Genomic DNA, 23883 nt, shown 5'->3' with positions numbered 1-23883 from the left:
GATTATTATCGCAAACGCCAAAGAGAAGTTCAAACTGGTAAAGTGTCTTGATATTTCCTGGAGACTTATTTATGTCAGACTTCAGTTAGAAGGGTCAGAGAAGAACTGCTCAACTTTGAGACGGTCTGATCAAGAGTAAAATAGAGAAAGTATGATCCGCCTACGCGAGTATTTCCCACGATCTAGGAAGTCGAGTGAATTGTAGTAAGGAAAACAGCAGCAAAGGATCGTGCACCAAACTCTTCCTAAATGCTAAACACAAAGTAAGGTTGAGACTAGGACATTAGATATTACTAAAGAGATCTCTGAGATCAACCTTGTTGAATACTGATTGAACTTTTGTTTTAGACTATTGGTAGAAGTTCCAGATGTGACCCTACCTTATGAGGACAGCATGAGATTCAGAGGGATGAATACATCTTGTTTCATCAATTTCCACTAGGTTTCAATGCTAGGAACCAGAGTCTCTCTAGTCTACCATCCGATTCCAATGGTGAAATTTCTTCACTGTAGCTTTATGATAACAATCCATCGGCTGGACTCACAGTGCCATGTACTCTGTTGGTGGCTTTCTTTGCCTACGACAATCCAAATGTCAAATACTAACCATATGCCAAATTATATTTTACAAGGTAGAAAGGTTTGATTCATTGATTCGCTGTGTCTTACCTCTTTCTCCCAGTTGGTACATCCTGTTAGGACCGCAAGTAACAGTGCCTGTGAAACGAGTGCAACTATAATCCCGGTCCAGAGACCCTGCAGCTCGATTAGAAGACTAAGCGATTATATGAATATCGGAGAAGACTACTATTTACAGTGAAAGTAAAGGATGACGGTAGAATGGTAGGGTAACCAGGAATCACCTTTCCGCCAAAGTGACAGAAAAAACCTAGGAATGTGGCAACCGGAATACCCAACAAATAGTAGGCACCCAAATTGATGAACTCCAATCTTTTGCCATCCACATCCTCTTGCAATGCCTGAAAAATTGTAACTTACAGCATCAAAATGGTCGATATACAAATTGGTTTTGACTTTGAAATATTTGTGATTTGATATATTCTCCATCTTCCCTTGCTACTTATCAGGATAAGGAGTCAAAGTTAGAACTATGTCAGGAGCACCATTGAACTGCCATAATAGGCAAAGTCGCGTACCTGAAAGCACGGACTGAATGCCCTCGAAAAAGTGGGAAGTTGCGAGTAGTACCAACATATCTCCCACGTATCTCACAACTTCTTCTTCTGTGCTATAGAGGTAGCCCCACGCCCTTCGGCCAAAGATCATGAGAGTACCTGCAAACAAGCCTTCTGTGGCGACCATCATTAAGGAAACATAAATTGCCAAACGAGCTGCTCGGGGTCTTCCAGCACCCAATTCATTTGAAACTCTTGTGCTGCCAAAAGTAACGCGAAGAAAGTGTGAGACTGGAATAGCTGCTTCTTTTGCAAGATCCACTTAAGTAAATAGAGCTTAACCAGTTAGCCTTACCTTATTGAACCACTGAGCCCTAGAGGTATCATGTAAACCAAGCTACAGGTGTTCAGGCTGAAAAAGAACAAGATAGTTTATATTGTTTGGAAATGTTAGCAACTGGTGCTAAGAGGTTAGCCTTTTTGTTCGCTTCTTGTTTGCATACAAAGGACTGATCTACCTGATTGAGAGGACCGACATCTCAAGTTTTGGGTTGGGAAGAAGTCCTGATAATAAGACCATCATTTCGAATGACCACATCTCGAAGCTGTTGCAGGCGATGAACCAAATAGAAATATCGTCATTGCTCCAAGTTACAGAGAATCAGGAAAACCAATGTCGATAATGTAAGATTATATATTTGCCCGCAAAGAATAGCGTGAAAGCAAATTTATAAGAAAATGAAATCCCTTCAAAGGTGTAAAAATCTAATCATGAACGTAAACTAGAATAAAAAGGTCAACAGCTCATTAATGATTCTGAAGAAGGATTACGACCATCATATGTCTTGTACAACCATCCTGCGAGTTGTTGGATTTTTATAAATCATTTAGTTTGTCAATAGTGAACTAGGAGAAGCCTAGAAGCTTGAGAAGTACCAGAGCATGACAGCCGAAGGAATTGCTAATTTCAGAAATGCAAAGATCCCATGCACGGCCTCCTTGGAGAAACCAGTCCAGGTTCTCTTACAGGATGGTGAAATTCTAACATAAATCGCCATCAACAAAACGTTTATCTAATAGGAAATGGAATTCGCCAAAGCAGCACCTTTGTTTCCAAGTCCAGAGTTGAACACCAGGAACCAACATATGAAAATGTGCAGCAATGCAGTGACTCCTGAAATGACCATCAGCGGAATGACATTGTTCTGTGTCTGCAGAAACCTGATGTGGCACTGCAGAAGCGCATACGCAAAAATGCTAGGGATCATGAACAGAGCATAGGATCCTGCCTCCGCCGATATTTGAGGATCTTGCTTGAAAAAGAGAAGGATTTGGCCCGTGTTAGCCCATATGATAGCGAGCGGAATGCTAGCTATTAGGAGAACGATCATGGCCCTCTGCTTGTGGATACCGAGCATGTGGTATTGTTTAGATCCATAAGACTGACCACAAAATGTATCCAATGCACTTGCCATTCCTATCTGTTATTGACCAAGCATCTATAAGATGATGTTTGGAGCAATTCATAGATGTCCACCAATAATATCAAAAAATCTTGTCAAGATATCCTAGAAACCCAAATCAGGCCTTGCTTGGAGCATCATCAAGAGTGTATTGCCATAGTTCACTCAACCGACATGTGAATGGAAGAATCTCAACAAAAAAAAGTGTTTATCTAATTCATTATCGGCCTAGGGCCCCCAACAATCTTTTTCAAGTGCAGTTAACAAATGTTCTAATTCGTGACAAACACCAACATTAAATTTCCAATCTCAGCATTGCTACACCTAGCTAGAAGGGAGAAATCACACATTTAGCACACTGAGCTTATTGAGAGATATATGTTCAGTAGATCAATCTTTGTCAAACTGCAAGAATCTGAAAAAGAGCTAAGATTAATAGATAAGCAATCTATGCAAGGTACTTGGAAACCCTTACCCAATAATCACGTCAAGAATAGAAGTGGGATCGTTTTTTCCAAGATGAATAACATTCTGGAATAAATCTTTCATAGAAGTGACAAAGTATGATGCTACTTCCAATGCTTAAAATCTTTCGTGTCTTAGCGATGCAGTCAGTAAGAAGAATGGTTAATCTCAAGATTAAAACTGGAAGAACTGTTCTGTCTTACCAACAAGCTAAAGCCAGTTACGGAAGCGAAGGAGGTGGCCATGGAAGCACCGGAAAGCGCCAGCTCTCCAAGATGACCCACAAACATCACCGAGATCACCTGCAAACAATATATCATTAGGTTCAACGATACCAGTGGCCCTGCCAACGACAGTTGCTGCTTCATTTCCGAGAAAATCTCTTCTTTCTCGAATCCATTCCTCGGTTCGGACGCCTTCTTCTCCTGGGAAACTGCTAACAGCCCCCCCCACCACCACCACCAAAAAAAAAGAAGAAGGGCAATAGCTTTAGAGATACAAAGAGATCTTTCAGCAGAAAAAGAACCAGTTGATGGCTTTGAAGAACATCAACACACGGTCTTTCTCTGACGGCTACGCTTTTCTTCTCACATTCTTGGTGAAGTAGACTTTGGCAGACTTTTTGTCGAGTCTGATTTCTTTGGAGTATCACATACCTCAATGGTCTCCAGAGCCTACGTGCGAGAGCTTTTGAGGTGCTAAATGCAAATGAAGTGAACCGAGGGAACCAGAAGTTCCTACCAAATGAGACAAACCTTATGTCGTTCTGACAAATATGGTTGGAGGTTTGGCATTCCTTGTTGCTTTGCTTTAATTAGGAAATAAAAATCCTCGTAGACAGAATATGATCCGCGTAGGTATTATCGATGTTGATGTGTTGCCAGAGAAAATTCAGTCATATTTCGTCGCTCACTGAACTTTTCCTTTGCTTTAAACAGGTCGATGCATAACATTAATGTTCCAGTTGTTACTAGAGCAAACGCTGAGCTTTTAATTTCGATCTTTAATCAAGTCACTCCATTGATTTTCCGATCAATGATACACTGAAGATCTAATATTGCTGAAAGATGAATTAAGGGTTAGTGTCGTATAATGAATATATTACTATGTAGTTCATTTTAATCATTGACAAAAGTTTTGGAATTGAGCTTGTAGGAAAACATCCCTTAATTGATTTTCACGAAAACAAAACTTAAATGAGTATTTAATATCTCTTCGATTAAGGCTTTGTTTGTTTTGCGGAAAATAAATGTTTTGAAAAATATTTTGAAAAATATTTTCCTAAAAACGGTGATTTGTATCACTTATAAAAATAAATGAATGATAAATATTTTTATCGTCCACAAAAAAAATTAGATATAAATTATTGCTGATAAAGATAATATTTTGCATTGATCAATTATTACAAGTAATACAAGCGATCATTTTTAAAAAAAATATTTTTCAAATCATTCACTTTTCACTAAACAAATGGATCCTACTGTGCAACTATAGTTTGTTACTGTTGATATAAAAAAGAATAAGATGTTGTATTTGTGAAGTCATGGGCTACTAGATTCAAAAGAGAGGAGTAGACTTATCAAAACCGAACCTTATAAATCTCGCTTGCAATTTCTCTTTCCTAAACTCCTGACGATATTGCACGTAGAAGCCAAAAGGGATTGGTTCTAAATTTGCAGCTTTTATTCTTGAAAATCCAATTCAATCTCTCTTGGTTGCTTATTTGGACCTAACACGGAGTTGATTAGAAATGGCCGGAGCGATGTGATTGAAAGTGGAATGAAAGTTTTCGTGACCAGATTGGCAAAATCAAGAGCTTCGTGACCTGTTTGAAGTAACAGCGTAAGTTTTTGTGATTGTGACCTTAATAATCCCTCCACTAAATCGTCATAGTGTCAAAGGTACAAGATTATTGCACTTAAACTTCGCTAAGACGGGACAAACACCATGATTAATATTGACTAAGTTAATCGAAACTGTTAAACAACCTTCAGGTGATATTGGTAAGTTACTTCTTATATTTCTGTATCCCTAATTAGAATAATAATAGCATTCATTGCCGGTGTAATAGAGAAACTTTCCACAAGCGACTTTATTATCAACAATAATTTATATCTAAATATTTTCGTGGATAATAATTTCTTTTTAATTTGTTCATTCTTGTAAGCGATACAATCAATTATTTTAAGAAAATATTTTTCGAATCATTCATTTTTTTTGAAGCAACACACTCTAATCGGATCAATGGTTTACCAGGAAATAGTCATACCTCCGTGCTTTATCTGTGTACAGGTCCTTCATTTGAATGGTAATTGCATGAACTACGGCGTCTTGCTAAACTACTAAGATTTACTTTTTCAAAAGTTAGATTTGTGTTTATTCAACCTATTTTGATTGTCTCCACAGCTATGATGTTAAGGAAGCTGAACTTAGGTGCGCACCACCAACTTGTAATTGTTATTGGAGAAGGAATTTTTGGCGTATGTTCATCACTGACCATGATATGAGATCTAGTGATCGACTGTCGATTATTTTGTTTGACATATCTGTTCTTATAGAATGAATGTGTGCTTTACCCTGTCAGTACTTTGTTGATCCTCTTTGTTTTATGGATTTGACTTTGATTTGTAGTATTCTGGGCTTTGCTTTGCTTCGCTTCGAATTTTCTTTGCCATGAAAGTTTATGTACTTCTCATGTATCATTTTGAGCAATAAATACAACTTTCTTTCAATAAAAAAAAAAGATCAACTTGAGGAATATAAGCTCTATTTATAGCCTCTAGATATCTCTTATTTTAAATGACGATGAAGTCAGTTATATGTGCGTTGACTTCTAGTGTCTTCGCAATATATGTCATCCTAGTCAAGGCTGAGAATGGTTGGGTAACTTGCTAAACCACGCATATAACCTAGGTTATAATTGATTCCTATTTAACCCATGTAATGCTTGCTTAGTAATAAATATCACGCAGATTATTACAATATTTATATATTGGGTCATAAAACTTCTCGCAGAAGTACGATTGAGTACTAAAACTTTTAAACAATGCAATCAAATTTTAAAACATATCAAATTGGTGCAATAAGTCCTTTTGTTAAAAAAAAACTCTATTGATTTGCGTAACGGAAAATGCTCACGTGGCAATTTTTCTATTATTTCATCTCTGCTACATGAGATTTTTTATTATTTTCTTTCTCAAATCTTACTTAAATTAGATTAGAATATAAGAAATGATATAAACAAATTTTAAAAAAAACTTAAGCTTAAAAAGGATCCACAAGCAATTGTGTGAATTTTTTAAAATTTATTTTGTGGGCATCGGATGTCAATTTTGTGAATTTTTCAACCTCCGCGTCGATGCAAGTACACCTCCCATCCGTGTCAGGATGATAGAAAGAAAAGAGAATTAACACCATGCTGTAAGATTTGATTTGAATTATAGCTTGTTGAAGAATTTTAGATGGTTACACACTTGTCCCTTTGCAGATATATCCATGGCACATTCTTCTTCTCCTCTAGCCACTCCTTACAAAAATAAGGTTAGAAGATCAAGTAATCTAGGGAAAAAAAGCTATTGAAGAATGTCATGAACAATATGTAATATGAGGAGAGTGGATGGGATATGGAAGAATTATGAACAAAAAGCAATACCAATTACCGGTGCATTTGTCTCACGGAAAATTCAGGATTTGGAAAAAAATTTCTAAAATATTGTTATTAGTATTGATTACAAACCAAACTTAAATAAATGAAAAATATTTTTATCACCCACAAAATTAGTTAGGTCTAAATTGTTGTCAATAATACAAATTTTTTTCATTGACCAATTTTTCTAACCAATATAATCGTTTGTTTCCCTCTTCCTTTTTATCCTATCCCAATGTATAAAAGAAAAAATTAATGATTTCTTAACGTAGTTGATTCGATTGGGGCATACCGTTCTCTCCTTTGTATACTTGCACCAATGTTGTCAAAAGGAATGAACTCCAATCGAATCAGTGTTCTACCAGGGAATAATTGAAGCAAGGTTTGTTGCGAAAATAATTTTCTAGTAGAGCACTGATCGAGCAGAGTGGCATCCTTAATCCAGTTTGCTTGAAAAGAGCCAACTCTTCTTTTGAGAATGATGAACTTGGTGAACATGAGCTCTATTTATAGCCCTCTAGGATTTGAGCCACTCCTTCCATCAACAAGGTTAGAAGATCAAGCAAATTAAGATAAAAACTATCAACGAATATCATGAACAATCTGCAATATAAGGAAAGTGCAGATATGGAAGAATCATGAGCAAAAAACAAAGATAATGTATTACGCAATCTTCCTTTTTATCCTATCACGATATACGAAAAAGGTAAACGATTTTCTTCACACGGATGATTTGATTAGGGGCGTACCATTCTCTCATTTGGATAGTTGGACGAATGTGGTCGAAAGGAATGAACTCTTATCGGATCAGTGGCTTACGAGGAGATAATCGGAGCAAAATTTTGGTTACAAATGAATAAATTTTCTGGTAGAGCACTGGCCGGACAGAGTATTCACTTCGCTTCAAAAGAGCCATTTCTTCTTTGGTTAATGGTGAACTTGGTGAACATGAGCTCTATTTATAGCCTTTAGTTACCTCTTTTCCTAGATGATGATGCCGTCAGTTGCATATATGCGCGTACATCTAATCTCTTCGCAGTATGTGTCATCTTTTTTAATGGCTGAAACTGATCGATTTACTTGCTAAACCAGGAGATAACCTAACTATAGTGGTTATAATTGAATGCCAATTTCTCTCGTGTAGATACTAACTAAGTTTTAGATATCCTACAAATGTTTTTCCAATTCATTTAGCACATATTCAGTCTCCCCCCTTTTGCACGAAATTGCAATATAGCTCTTCCGGTCAATTTTCGCCGAAAATCGTTAATATGGCAGTATGCTACGTAGGCCGGCCGACAATGACAAGATTGCCACATCAGCGATTTCCGGCGAAAATTGATCGGAATGACTACATTGAAATTTCGCGCAAAGGCTTACAACTAAATTAGCAAAATTGAAAGGCTTGGAACTGAATTGACATCCATACAATATATTTATGACTAATTGAATATTCATAGGACACTTTCTTCCGTTGGCTATACCAGTACTGATAAATAAACTTGCTAATATACATATAACAAACCCTTCAAATTTAGGGAGATCCTAACCTTCCGTGATTGAAGCACTCGATTACTTCGGTCAACTATTGGATCGAGCCTATTACGTCATACTCAATCATTTCATCCGTTAACGGTATCATAGAGATTCCTTTCAAAAATAGCTCCGACAGCAACAGCTCTTTGCGAATTGGGATGCCAACTTTGTGTATTGTTCGATCTGACATCGATGCAAGACACCTTCCTAAAACTTAGAATTGACCGGATTTTACTCCATGTATAGATTGACGAAGAATGTCAAAAAAAATATATGACAGATTCTTCTCCTCAAGCCTGGTTAGAATGTCATGTAATCTTAGGAAAAAGAAAATTAAAGAATGTCATGAAAAAACGTGTAAAATAAGTGGATGAGACATGGAAGAACTACGAGCCAATTTAATGAAAGCTCCTCGAGCAGTGCCTGAAATGAATGTAATGTACAGATTCATAACACAGTCGGGGTCCATGTGCAAGGATTTTGTTTCAGACAAAGGAAATAAAGAAGTTTGTTATTGTAAGATTTGGGAGATTTGATTAGTTCCCATAGTCTATTGCTAATTATCCGGATCAGTAGTAACGATCAGACCCAGGTGCGCCATTCAACTGCGAGAGTGATAAGAGTTTCTGCATACCGCAGAGAACGGACTGAACGCCGTCGCAGCAGTGGTAACATGCAATTAGCACCAGCATATCTCCGACATATTTCACGACTTCTTTGCTATAGAGGTAGCCCCATGCTCTTCAACAAGAGATCATGAGAGGACCTGTGGTCAAGCCTTCGGTGGTGACCATGATTAACGCGACACAGTTAGCCAAATGGACTGCTCGTGGTCTCCCGGCACCCAGTTCATTTGGAACTCTTGTGCTAGGACAAATAATGATATAAAGAGCGTGAGACAAATAATGTTATTACATGATATCTAATGAAATAATGAAGATTAGTGCCTTAGCCTTACCTTGTTGAGGCACTGAGACCAAAAGGCATCATGTAAACCAAGTAACCGGTGTTTAGACTGAGACAAACACAAAAAAATATTAGGTTGAATTCAATTTGAAAAAAAAAAAAGAATTCAATTGGGAAAATTGATAATTGGTGCTAAGTGTCGAGTCTCTAACTTGTCTGCTTCCTGTCAACATATGAAATTGTGAAGTGCAGATGTACCAGATATAGAGGACCGAAGTTTCAAGTTTCGGATTAGGAAGAAGTCCTGACAATAGGACCATCATCTGAAAAGACCAACTCTTGAAGCTGTTGCAGGCAATGATACAACCAGAAACGTCATTTTTAATTGGTTCGTCTTATAGAGAAATCGTGAGAACAAAAGAAGATTATCCAAGATGCAGCAAGAGTAGTGGTTACTGTTTAGAGCCAATTAATAAGAGAATCAATTGCCTTCTATTCTAAAAGAATGTCATGAACATAAACTAGATTAACAATTATAATATGTCAGTTTTGGTGTGAAAGCTATTATTTTTATTTAACCATTGTATGTATATCCCGCTAACGAATTGGAAGAATGATATCACTATAATCAATTACCTTGATATCACTATAATCAATTCTCTTGAACTCCCTTTGGCGTCCTTTGTTAAGCAAAAGTAAACTAGGAGAAGCATAAAGCTTGAGAAGTACCAGAGCATGACAGCAGAAGGAATTGCCAACTTCAGAAATCCGGGAATCCCATGAAAGGCCTTCTTAAAGAAACCGGTCCAAGTTCATCTACAAGATGGTGATATTCTGACATATATTGCCACTAACAGCACGTTTATCCAGAATGAGATAGCATTCACCAAAGCAGCGCCTTTGTTTCTGTGTCCAGACTTGAACACCAGAAACCAACATATGAAAATGGCAGCAATGTAGTACTTGCTGAACTGATGATCATCGGGACGACATTGTTCCGCATCTGCAGGAACCTGACATGGCATTGAAGGAGTGCACATGCAAAAATGCTAGGGATCATGAAGCGAGCATATTTCCCTGCCTCCGCCGATATTTCCAGATCTTGCTTGAAGAGAAGGATTTGGCCCACATTGCCGATATGATCACTAACGGAATGCTAGCAAATAGGAGAACAATTACAGCCCTCTGCATGTGGATACCGAGCATGCAGTACTGCTTAGCTCCATAGGACTGACCGCAAAATATATCCAATGCACTCACCATTCTGTTAGAATGATGAAGTAATACACAAGCACTTATTCACAATCATCTACGAAATCATGTTTGGATCAATTCATACAAGTTGAAAAATGAAATTCCAGAAGTTGGTAGATATATCCTAGAAAGCCACTTCATGGCATGCTTGAAGCAGTCAGATGGCCTGAATTGCCATAGTTAACTAAACATGTATCCAACTGTGCAAGCTCAGAAAAAGAAAATGGAATCAATTGCAATATCAGACTTCGGAGAGGGGAATTATCTGTCTCTTGCCCCAAGCAATCACATTGAAATGCACATAATAAATTTCCTATATCATGATGAACACCAACATTTACATCTAGCTAGAGGGAAAAGAATCACACAGCAACTAAGCTTATTAAGAGATGACATGTTTAGCAGATTAATCTTTGTCAAACTATAAGAATCTTGAAGGAGCTAAGGTTACTAGCAATACATTGTTATACTGTTTCCTAACAGCTTTTGGGGAATAAAAAAAATGGTAGTCTATCACTTGGAAACTATAGCCAAATTATGTCAAGACCTTGGATATGGCAAGACTTGGTATGATCCTACTTTCAATGCTAAAATTCTTTGATTTCTTGGCGTGTCTTACTGCTCCCAGAAATGCAGTCAGTGAAAGGAATGGCTTATCCACCCGATTTAATTAAATACAAGATGAAGTATTGTATCTTACCAACGAGCCAAAGCTGGTCACAGAAGCAAAGGAAGTGGCCATGGAAGCATCCGAGAGAGCCAGATGACCCACAAACATCACCGAGATCACTTGCAAACAATGTATCATTTGGTTCATTAATACCAAAGATGACTTGCTGTTATTTGTCAAAACCACTAAGCATTGACACCTGTTGCTCGTGGACAGGTTAAAGCTTGAATCAACAGAAGTCGTTGGTTTCTTCTCTGAAAACACTTCTATGGGCATGAAAAAGTTCTGGATGGACGAACTCCACATGAAAAAGAAAGATCCAAATGCACTGCACCTTGGTAATCCCTTGTTCAAGCAAGGAAAGGGAAAGACAAACTACCAATTCCTTGAACAGAAGGATAACAAACTTAACCCTTGGAAAAGGAAGGCACTGTTCTTGGCTGGTAGAGCAACGAACATTCGATCTGTTGTTCAAAGCATACCGATATATGCTATGCAATCTAATCAGCTGCCAAAAAGCGCGTGTGACAAACTCGACTCATCTACCAGAAAATTCTGGTGGGGTATTCCGCCAGAAAAACAGATACCTCACACCTAAATGCTGGGAATCTCTGTATATAAGCAAGAGAAGTGGTGGAATGGGATTTCGACGATTCAAGGATTCCAACAATGCTTTGCTTCTTAAGCTCGGTTAGGGATGATCCACCATAGAGACAAATTATGGGTTCGCGTACTTGAAGGTAAATACTTAAGGCCAAATTTTGGAACCATGAGGTTAAGGCATCGGCATGTTCATTGTGGAAGGCAATTATGCATATCAGAGAAATACTCAAGCTGAGCACTTTGTATCGATAGGGGATGAAAAGTTAATTGAGGTCGGAAATCACCCTTGGTTCCATAACGTGTCAAATCATATGCCTTCTTTTATTGATATTGATCCTCTTCTAAAGAAAAGAAAGACAGAGAGCTTTTTCATCCTACGACAAAAAATTGGGATATAAATAGTCTAGCTCAGATATTTTTCCCAATCTCACTCCAAGCTATTCTTTAAATTCATGTTCCGAACTCTACTTGGGTTGACAAACTGATTTGGCAGCCAATTAATGATGGAAAATTCACAGTTAAATCTGTCTTTAAGCTTATCAAGTCACGTACATGGCAACAACTCGGAGATTTGGAACGAACTCCGGAAAGATAGAGTCCATGAGCAGCTTAAATGATGTTGTGAAGGACATCAGCTAATGTCTTACCTTGTTGAGCTAAACTGGTTCGATCGTGTCATATTTCAGACCTTTCTTGGCCATTGTATGGATACTCGGAGGAAAATTCAGTCCATTTGTTTACAACATTCCCCTTAGCCCAGAGTTTGCGAAGATGGAGTTCATGGGGTATCATATTGTCTGCTTGGAATTTCAGGGCACCGAAGGAGATGGTGCACTATTTTCTTCATCCTGGACAAATACCATAGAGAATGGGATTGGACTGCAAACTATTCACACTTTATGCAGCAATTTTTTGTACTAGAACGTGGCGTCATAGGAATTCGACCTTACAAGATCAGATTCTTCCAAATTCTTCTCAGGCGGTTAAGCTAATCATACAAGATTTTATGGAATTTTCAAACATGCACAGAGAGGGGAATAGAGTCATGATAAGCGACGAAGCTAGTCATCGTAGGGAAAGGATAGAATCCTAGCTTCCCTCGTCAGATCAGGAGCTTAAGTTTAATGAAGATGGTGCTTGAAAGAATACTAAAGGGACGATTGGTATTATTGCACAATCAAGTAGAGGCTTAGTTGTACAGGCATGGACAGATGCGAAAGATGGAAATCGCTGGTCGAAGTGGAAGGGGAAAATTGTCTAAGAAGTCCCAAACCTATTATACAGCGGTTAATTCAGTCCTAAACTTTTCAATTAGGCCAATTTAGTCCTAAATATTTTGACAATTTGCTAATTTAATTCTTTCAGCCAATTTTGATAGGAAAATAGTTGATGTAGATGCTGGTTGGCCTACACGGCACTGCCGGGGCTGACATGGATGATTTTTGGAATTTTTTAAAAGATTTTCTGAATTTTTCTTTTGGTTTCCTTTCCTTTTTTTCCTTTTTCCTTTCGCCGGTGGCCGGTCTTGGGCAATGGCCAATGAGGGCTTGCCTTGACTGGGCGAGGGTTGTTGATTATCGCTTGAGAACGGCCATTGGTGAAAAGAAAATAGAAAAGAAAAAATAGAAAGGGGAAAAAGGAAATAAAAGAAAATTCATAAAAAAATTTAAAAAATATTTCAAAATTCATTCACGTTAGCGCTAATCATGCCACATAGCCCGGCCAATGTCCGCATCAGTGATTTTCGGCCAAAATTGGCAGAAAGTACTAAATTGGCAAATCATTAAAATGTTTGTAATTAAATTAATACAATTGAAAGGTTTAAGATTGAATTAGCCACCGTATAATAGGTTTAGGACTTTTTGGACAATTATCCCAAGTGGAAGTTGCAGCCTTTCTCCTTGCTTGCAAATCTGTTCAATCCCTCGATAACCACAATGCTGTTTGTGAAAGTAATTGCAAGGTTTTAATTGATGTCGTTCAACAAAAGAATATTTGCCATTAGAGTATTCATCCAACCATTAGGGTTTGCCCTAGTGGCCATCCTTCCTATTTGAAAAGGAGGAGGTGGAGAATTCGATTCCCCACCTTCTCAGGGAGTTGGGGATGGGGACGTGTAGTTTCAAATGAGGGTTTCGACTCCTATATCCTGCAAGAGGTAGAATAAAAATTTGAGAGTGAGTTGAGAGTTAGAGTAAGACAAAAAAAAAATTCATCCTTTCTTCTAAGACACTTGCTCCCTACTTCGCAGCAACCCGAGATTGAGTTTGTCATGGACCCATCACAGACCTCAAAATAGCGCTACTCGCGAGCTTGCAAAATAGATACTTCATCGGTTAGGAACTATTTCTTCTTTTCTTTTTAATAATCTCCCATCTAGAGCAAAAAAATATATTGCTAGTAGAGTCTTCTTTGCTTTATTATCTGCATGTGGGTACAGACTCTTCTTCGTAATATTTTCATTACTTCGTTGGAATTGGAAGGCTTCCTTTAGAAACAAGAAAAAACAACAAAAGTCCCCGCCAATAGCAGTTGCCGCCTCGTTTCCAAGAAAATCTCTTCTTTTTTGTAAGATCAACGACCGCCATTTGTCCGTGGCGGCCAATCCATCGAATTTCCACATGTTTGGTGAAGCGGAACTCGGCAGATTTTTCCAAAAGAACATAAGAGTACAAAGAGTTGTGAGTCAGATTTCTTGAGCACCAAGTATTTTAATGGTTTTTTAATCTACTAGTCAGAACTTTTGCTGTAGTAACAGCTAATAAAGCGAAACAAGACAACCAGAAGATCCCACCACATGAGGCAAATCTTGTCTCTTTTCGACTAGTATGATTCTAAAGTACACACTGATCCGGTTTTGCTTGAATTATGAAAAACCATTCTTTGTCGAGTGGAAAGTAATAAAATATAATTTATTCCATGGTCAATGGCAATGGGATACTGATGTGTACCTTAAAAATTGACCAGATTAAATTAATGTTGACTTAAAGTTTAGTGACTTATCGTTTGAAAATTAAGCCAAATTATTTTGTCATCAAATATAATTTCGGCACATCCTCACTTGCATGCAATTTAGTTGATGATTCTGTTGCTCTGCACGTGTAAAATTGAAATCATTTTCCGTGCTCGTAAATTCATGAAAGTGTTGGTAACATTTAAAAATTTTGAAAGTTTTTTCTTCTAAAATGAATTTTGGCCTGCAGCTTCACCTCTAAACATATGAAGTTCTTCCATAATCAAGATGATCACAATCATAAACAAACTATGTTATTTCAACTGAACAATTGGAGATTCAACTCTCTCAGAGTTGAAAGTTCTTTATGAATTATGACCCTCAACTTCACTTCCAAAACTAGTGAAATTCTTCTATAATGAAAATGAACCTGATGATAAACAAATTAGCTAAAAGTTTGAACTTTTGCAATATCACTCATGTGAAGAATTTGGAGCTTTAGTTTTCTTGCATTTTAAAGTACTTTTCAGAAAGTTGGAATCTCTGATTGATAAGTTACTATGCTATTATTGTACATTATTTCTGATTCATATAACAAGTACGCTGACATCAACAGCAATTCTTGTTATGTGAACCAATGGCCAAGCGATCCTCATGGAACGATGTGAAAAACATAACATCTCTTGATGGAATCAGTAACTATTGATATGATGGATGGATCATCGAGAATTCTGCCTTAAGCGCAGGGTTTCGATGCTTGTTGTAACTTCTCGAGATTCGATTGCGACTTGTGAGAGAAAGCAATTATGCGTGATCTCCTAATCTCGGCATGTATAGCGTACACAGGAGGTGGTCCTAGACAAGGGAAGTAGTCTAATGCCAGAGAGAGAGAGAGAGAGAGAGAGAGAGAGAGAGAGAGAGAGAGAGAGAGAGAGAGAGGTTTATTCTTGCAAACCCCAAAGAGGAGAAGTTCAAACTGGTATCGTTGTCTTGATACTTCTTGGAGACTTATTTATGTCAGACTTCAGTTAAAAAGGTCGGAGAAGAACAGCTCCACTTTGAGATGGTCTCTAGTAGCTGTTGCAGGGGACTTACTCATGTCCTACTAATTGAACAAGGATGACACAAGCGGTGGACGGTGCACCAAACTCTTCCTAGATCCTTATAAAGAGATTTCTGAGATCAACCTTGCTGGATACCGATTTCACATTTGTCAAGCCCCGTTCTCTCGAGTACGCTAACATCCCTTCTTGGTCATTATGTTTCGACGTCCCAGGACTCGTCGCCGATCCATTCTTCTATCTTTTATTAGACACAAGCGGAAATGTACAAACTCCTAATCACATAACAGTAAGGGAAATAGTTAGGAAAACTCATTAACATAAAAACCAACGAGCCATTTTATAAACATCAGTTAACCTTGAGAAGCTACACTTTACAAGCTCATCCAGGGCGGCTTTCTCAACGACCGGTCATACAAAAAGAGGCAACCAGTCAGGTCAACCTAGGCTTCTCTATCTAAAAAGGGATGATAAAAAAGGTAGGGCATCTTAAGCCCATCACCAAAGCTGGTAGTATTTAGGAGGACACTACGGATCGGACTCCTCAGCATCCGGATCAGTCTCTGGATCAGAGATCTCCATCAGGAGGGTTGAGGTCCATCGGGTCTCGACCTCCTCGCCAGTACCTCCCACCTGGTGGTCCGTCGAATCCCCTAATAGGATCAAAGAGCTCATCTCCCTCCCTAATATGACCTTATGCGGTGTCCACATAGCCAACCCTTCGTCGACCCAAACGATCGTCAAATGACTCTGAAAGGCTCTATCCGGTCCGCTCAGTCACTACCGTGCCCATATCCATGGGCACCCCGAACCGTATAGGACGCTGACTCATAATTGGGGGTCTGAAAACAGTTAAACAAACAACAATGAAATAAACTCAGCAACTAAGCTCCCTAAACCTTGTTTAGGAGAATACATTGCCTCTAGATCGCCCTAAACGTGCAAGTCACTATCGATGACAGATCAATAGTAAAGCCTCTGCTTTGCCTAAACTATATACATGAGGTGGTTATCTCACCCTTTTACTACCATCCTAACATGGCAATCGCTCCAACGAGCACATAACAGGGTCACAATAACGTGCATATTCATGAGGCATATTCCAGCATATTCCATTGCATAACCATGCACAACAACAATTTAATAAACCAGACATAATCAATCATTATTCTCAGGCACGTCGAACTCATCGATGCACATCGCACTCGTGATAATCCAGATTATTAAACGACCCTTCGGGCCACGGCACATCTCAAAGGAAGGCGGTCTTCCGGCATGACCGGGTATCGTTCCGCTCCGTCGGGCATGGCATCGTCTCACCAACCTCAATGACAGCATCCCATAAATGGGTTCGTTCCGAATTCCATTCGCGAACGACTTCGTCTCACCCTACCCTCGCGACGGCATCCAATTACCAAATTGGGCACGACCTCTCACGGCCACGGCCAAACTCTAGGTTGGCGCGATCTTCCGGTATAACCAAGCACAAATGAAACTTTTAGATGATCATGCACACACAGCAATCACTCAAGTCCCATTTCTTATCTTTGGAATTTAGCCAATGTCAAGTGTTTATGACGTGCAATTCTTTTACGCATAAAGCTACCATGAAAACACACTCATATATCAACACCAATAACATTGTCTATTCAATTTCCAATTAAACTTAAGCATATCAAAGATTGCCATTTAATCAAGGCATTTTTCAACAAAAACTCATCCTTTTTCTCATGGCAATTTAAACCTTATAACACATATCAATGATCATTAATCAAGACAAGTTATCATTTAACTCATGATAAGTAGTCTACTCAATGTGATAAGTTATCTATTTATTTCAAGGTAAGGTATCACTATTTTCTTGATAAGCTATCACCATTTTCTTGATAAGCTATCACATAAGTCTAGAAAAGTTATCAACTACACTAGATAGGCTATCACCTAAAGTATGAGACGAGTTATCAATTACAAATATAAGCTATCAACTAATCTTAAGATAATTTATCCACTAAACCTCCTAATTAGCTCTAAACTAAACCATTAGCAAACCTAATGCCCTAATCAAGGTTTAGAGAGTAAACTTACCCTTAAACCAAAGGGAAACAAGGGAAGGGGTGGCTCGGCTTGGGCGGATGCATGATGACAGCGATGGACGGCTTGGCTCATGGCAGCGCAAGAGGGAAGCGGCGAGGGCGTGCGGTGGTGGCCGGTGAGGATGAGTGACCGAAACAACAAGGGGACAAAGAAGGAGGGTGGCCGGTGATGATGAGTGAGAGGGAGAGAGAGAGAGGAAAACCAAAAGTGAGAAATGAGGAGGAGAGAGAAAGTTGTCTTGCAAGCTACCCCAAGGATGGATGGCCAAGATCATCCCTTACTCAACAAACTTGAATCAATGGCTAGGATTTGTTCTTGCAATTCAAGTTTCACAAATATCCAAGGGTAAGAATAGAATAAAGACAAGATGAGAGGGGTATTTTGGTCATTTTACCCTCCATGTGGCCGGCCAACTCTTGAGCGGTAGAAAGACCATTTTTCCCTTCAACAAACTAAGGAATCCAAAAAGGCACGGGGTAAAAAGGTCTTTTCACTCAAATACACTATTCAAGTCCTAAAAGGCTTTAGAATGGGCCTAAACTTGGTCCAAGCCCATTTCTCCTCTTTTCTTTGGTTGAACTCCTCGGGCCCCGTCATCGGGCTTAGTTCCTTGCGGGCTTATTGTCTTGGGTTTTTTCTTGCATAAATTTCTCAAAATTATTCAATTGGGCCCAAAAGGACAAAACTGTAATTTCCCGCAACTTGGGCCCTTGTGGCCGACTATTGAGTCCATGAGGCCCATTGGGCCTTTAAAAATTCGTGGGCCCCCTTGTGGGCCTCAATTTCCAGCCCGAATTTTCACTTTTCCAATGTTTTGCGATTTATCGATTAATAGCGATTCCCTGAAATTATCCAATAGTCGTCTCTTTATCCTCTAGAGTCTGATGTCCTCAACTGGAATAGAATTCATGGTTAAAATCTCTCAAATACGTCTTTCGCATAATTAGAACAATGGGCGGCTTTTAGGGGTTTCGTGTGTTAACCTGTAATTGACTCTAAATCAATCCACGTTTAAGCCCTTTTCAATTCATGGATGACCTTCGCTTGTCATGTAATCGAGAGGAGTCAATAGCCCATTTCGAAGTATACGATCATTAGGGTTTGGTCTAGTGTCGTTCGGAACTAATACAGTAATCGCGTGGAACCACCCGCAAACCGATTTTATACTATTGCCGAATCGAGCTATAACCGTTCCTGGATCGACTTGAAATGGCTTATGATTATCCCTCATCGATCCTTATGGCCGAATTGTCAATCTATGATTGAGTTCTTTGGTTGCCCGCATCGAAATCCTAAATTGCCTTTTCCAAAGCTTGGAATACTCTTGAATGATTCTCGAATCAATTCAGAGCCTAATTCTACTCATTGCGCATTGACAAAATAACCATTTATTATATCCAGAATAAGATCAAAATTTGAGGATGTCACAACATTTATTTCAAACTTTTGGCAGAAGTTCCACATGTGGCTCTTCCTCGTGGGTGGCAGCATGAGATCCAGAGGGATCAGGACGTCTTATTTCATCAATTCGCACTAGGTTTCAACGCCAGGAACTGGAGTTTCTGTAGTCTACCATCCGATTCCAACGGCAATATTTCTTCACTGTAGCTTTATGATAACAATCCAGCGGCAGGACTCACGGCACTATGTACTCTGTCAGCGGCTTTCTTTGCCTACAATAATACTAGATGTCAAGTACCAACCATAGATCAAATAATACTTTACACGGTAAAAACGTTCGATTTATCGATGCATCGTAAATTACCTCTTTCTCCCAGTTGGTACATCCTGTTAGGACCGCAAGTAACAATGCTTGCGCAAAGAGTGCAATTATAATCCCGATCCAGAGGCCCTGCAGCTCGATAGGAAGAACAGGCAATCATATAAATATCGGGGACTGACTTACAATGAAAGCAAAGGACGAATTGCACTAGAATGGTAGGGTAACTGCGATTTACCCTTCCACCAATGTGACAGACAAAAGCTAGGAATATGGCGATCGGAATACCCAACAAATAGTAGGCACCCAAATTGATGAAAGCTCCAATCTTTTGCCATCCACATCCTCTTGCAGTGCCTGAAAAAAATGTAACTTATAGCATCAAAACAGTCGAAGTACAGATCGGTTTTAACTTGAACATATTTGAGATTTGACACAATCTCCATCTTCCCTCCCTGTTATCAGGATAAGTAGTCAAAGTTAAATTGCAATAATAAGTAAAGTTCGTGCATACCTGAAAGCACGGACTGAATGCCATCGAGAATATGGGAAGTTGCGGTTAGTACCAACATATCTCCCACATAGTTCACGATTTCTTCTTCTGTGCTATATAGGTAGCCCCACACCCTTCGACCAAAGATCATGAGAGTACCTGCAAGCAAACCTTCCATGGCGACCATCATTAAGGAAACATAAATTGCCAAACGAGCTGCTCGTGGTCTTCCAGCGCCCAATTCATTTGAAACTCTCGTGCTGCCAAACATAAGGCCAAGAAAGTGTGAGGCCGTGGAATAGCTGCTTCTTTTACAAGATCTACTGAAGTAAATAAAACTTAACCAGTTAGGATTACCTTATTGAACCACTGAGTCCTAGAGGTATCATGTAAATCAAGGAGCAGGTGTTCAGGCTGAAACAAGCACAAGATAACTAAGTTTACATTATTTAAACATGATAGCAACTCGTGCCAAGAGGTTAGCAATTTTGTTTGCTTCTTGTTGATACAAAGTACTGATGCACCTGATTGCGAGGATCGACGTTTCAAGTTTTGGATTGGGAAGAAGTCCTGATAATAAGACCATCATTTCAAATGACCAAATCTCGAAGCTGTTGAGCAATGAACCAAACAGAAACATCATAATTCCTTCTAGCCACAGAATCATGAAGACCCATGTCGACATTGCACAATGAATAGCATCAGGGCCAATTAATAAGAAAATGCAATCACTTCAAAGTCGTAAAAATCACATCATGAACATAAACTAGAATAAAAAGGTTGATAGCCCTTTAATGATTCTGAAGAAGGATAATGACCATTACTTGTCTCGTACACTGTCCCACAAGTTTTTGATCCTTTATGGATCTCTTTTTCTTTCTCTTTTTGTTGCCAATGTGAACTAGGAGCATAAAAGCTTGAGAATTACCAGAGCATGACAGCAGAAGGAATTGCTAATTTCAGAAATCCGGGAATCCCGTGAAAGGCCTCCTTGGAGAAACCGGTCCAAGTTCTTTTACAAGACGGGGAAATTCTGACATATATTGCCAGTAACAGCACATTTATCCAGTATGAGATAGCATTTGCCAAAGCAGCGCCTTTGTTTCCAAGTCCAGACTTGAACACCAGAAACCAACATATAAAAATATGCAGCAATGTGGTGATTCCTGAACTGACCATCATTGGAACGACATTGTTCTGTGTCTGCAGAAACCTGATGTGGCACTGCAGGAGTGCATACGCGAAAATGCTAGGGATCATGAACCGAGCGTAGGATCCTGCCTCCTCTGATATCTGAGGATCTTGCTTGAAGAAGAGAAGGATTTGGCCCGTGTTGGCCCAAATGATAGCGAGTGGAATGCTAGCTAATAGGAGAACGATCATGGCCCTCTGCTTGTAGATACCAAGCATGTGGTATTGCTTAGCTCCATAAGACTGACCGCAAAATGTATCCAATGCACTTGCCATTCCTATCTGTTATGGACCAAGCATCTATAAGATGGTGTTTGGAGCAATTCATAGATGTCCCAAAATGAAATTAAAGAAGTTTGTCACTATATCCTAGGAACCCAAATGAGGCCTTGCTTGGAGCATCAGGAGGGCATTGCAAAAGTTCACTCAACCTATATCCATTGGAAGAATCTGAACAGGAAAATTCTTTCATCTATTTGATTTTTGGACTAGAGTCCCCAACAATCTTTTTTAAGTGCAGTTAACAAATGTCCTAATTTGTGACAAACACCAACATTAAGTTTCCAATCTCGCCATTGTTAGATCTAGCTAGAGAGAGAAAATCACACATTTAGTGCACTGAGGTTATTGAGAGATAACATATCCAGTAGATCAATCTTTGTCAAACTGCAATAATCTGAAAAGGAGCTAACGTTAATAGACAAGCAATCTATTCATGGTACTTGGAGAGCAGGAGCACCACGCAGTCTTAATTGATCCAACAATCGCTAGTCTCTGTTTATTCAACAGGAAGGAGAATTCCTATAATCATGTCAGTAATAGAAGTGGCACTATACATCTTTCAAGATAAATAACATCCTGGAAGAAAACTTTCATAGTAGTGACATGGTATGATGCTACTTTCCGATTCTTAAAATCTTTTATCTCTTAGTTAGTTTATCTCAAGATTAAAACGGGAAGAATTGTTGTGTCTTACCAACATGCTAAATCCAGTCACAGAAGCGAAGGACGTGGCCAAGGAAGCACTGGAAAGTGCCAGCTCTCCAAGATGACCCACAAACATCACCGAGATCACCTGCAAACAATATATCATCAGGTTCACCGATACCAATGGCCCGGCCAACGACAGTTGCCGCTTCATTTCCGAGAAAATCTCGTCTTTCTTGAATCCATTCCCCGAAGTGGACAACTTCTTCTCCTGGGAAACTGCTAACAGGGGTGACTCCACATGCTGTTTCAGTTCTTCCACATCCATTGATTGCTTCCTCTGTGCTTTGGGCACAGTGAGCGAAGCAGAGGGAAAAAACAGGGCAATAGCTTTAGAGATCCTAGAGATTCTCTCCGCAGAAAATGACCTAGTTGATGCCTTTAAAGACAACAACACACGTTTCTTTCTCTGACGGCTATGTTTTTCTCACATGCTTGGTGAAGTACACTTTGGCAGATTTTTGTCGGGGTGGATTTATTTTGAGTATTAAATATCTCAATCGTCTCTTTAATGCAAATAAAGTGTACCGAGACAACCAGAAGATCCCACCAAAGTAGACAATTCTGGTGTCCTTTTCACCAATACAATTGAAAAATTAGCATTTCTTTTATTAAATTATGACTCTAGTTTGAGCTGTTTACGAAACATGTCTTGCTTGGATAAACATATCTTTTCTATTGGAGATAACATTGAAGATTGCTCACGAAAGGAAATCCTCTCCTGGTACGTACCGTGGACATCTTCAGCGAAAAGGGCATATTGGACACTAAAGGACGAAATAGGGGCACCTTTAATAAATATATTAAAGGTTTATTTCATGGAAAGAAACAACAAAAGGGGAGCTCTGCTCACGTTATGCGAAGTTTTGCTGATTTGTATTAGAAGGACTTTCTTATCTTTTTGATTCTGACGAAAAGGGTTTGCTATGGAGAGGAATAAAAGGGAACGCGTGTTCTTCAATGAAAGTGAGCCGCCGTACAGAGAAGTCCTCTACTAAGCCGCGAGAACAAAAGAAAACAGAACGCACAAACGTTCTCAAGGCTCAGCCGCACGAAGAGATCCAGATTTGTGCCGTGAGTTTACTTTGTCCAATTAAGTTATTTATTCGTAAACACTTTGGGTTTGGGATTAATTCTAGGTATGGGAAACACTCAAGCATATGAGAGAATTATAACTCTGATTCTCTGATTATAGTGGATTATTTATTGCTGGCTCTTCCCGTGGACGTAGGTACCGATATTCGGACTGAACCACATAAATCTCTGGTATCCTTTATCATTCCTCATTTATTTATCTGATATTTTCGTATTGACTTAATTTGTAAGATCCTGTCGTTTCTACGTTATATTCAACACTTTTTGTGTTGCCTGAACTAGAAAATCAACATCCTTGTAGATCGAATATCAATCACACGGTAATTGTCAATGTTGATGTGTTGCCAGAGTATGTTCCCCGTATTTGGTTGCCCACTGAACTTTGCCTTTGCTTGAAAGTGGTCGATGCATAATTCGAACTTTCCAGTTTCCAGTTACTTCGCTGAGTACAAATATTGAGCTTTTATTTTCGATCTTCAATCAAGTCACGCTCTTGATTTTCCAATCAATGATACACACTGACTGTAAACATTGGTGTTTTAAAACAGAAAAAAAGAAGAAGCAAAAGACAAGTTGACTTGTCGATAAGGGTGGGCTTAAGAAAAAAGAC

General features: G+C 39.0%; 1 protein-coding gene and 2 pseudogenes across 1 annotated transcript; all 3 read right to left on the bottom strand.

Moving 5' to 3' along the window:
- Positions 1-515: 515 nt before the first annotated feature.
- LOC115662435 (protein DETOXIFICATION 16-like) lies at positions 516-2700 on the bottom strand (annotated as a pseudogene).
- Positions 2701-8815: 6115 nt separating this feature from the next.
- Positions 8816-11352, bottom strand: LOC115662433 (protein DETOXIFICATION 16-like; annotated as a pseudogene).
- A 7874-nt stretch (positions 11353-19226) lies between these two features.
- Positions 19227-22593, bottom strand: LOC115662434 (protein DETOXIFICATION 16-like). Its single transcript, XM_030584581.2, has 8 exons — positions 22168-22593; positions 20929-21473; positions 20525-20611; positions 20358-20414; positions 20022-20260; positions 19746-19864; positions 19553-19639; positions 19227-19460 (listed from the first exon to the last, which is right to left on the bottom strand). Exons 1-8 carry the CDS (start codon positions 22444-22446, stop codon positions 19398-19400), a joined length of 1476 nt encoding a protein of 491 aa, XP_030440441.1. The 5' UTR covers positions 22447-22593; the 3' UTR covers positions 19227-19397.
- Positions 22594-23883: the final 1290 nt, after the last annotated feature.

This window comes from Syzygium oleosum, unplaced genomic scaffold, assembly GCF_021117445.2.
Source record: "Syzygium oleosum isolate NSW1041296 unplaced genomic scaffold, Sole_v2.1 Sole_v2.04, whole genome shotgun sequence".
NCBI classification, from domain to species: domain Eukaryota; kingdom Viridiplantae; phylum Streptophyta; class Magnoliopsida; order Myrtales; family Myrtaceae; genus Syzygium; species Syzygium oleosum.
This window is presented reverse-complemented; position numbering and strand designations above follow the sequence as displayed.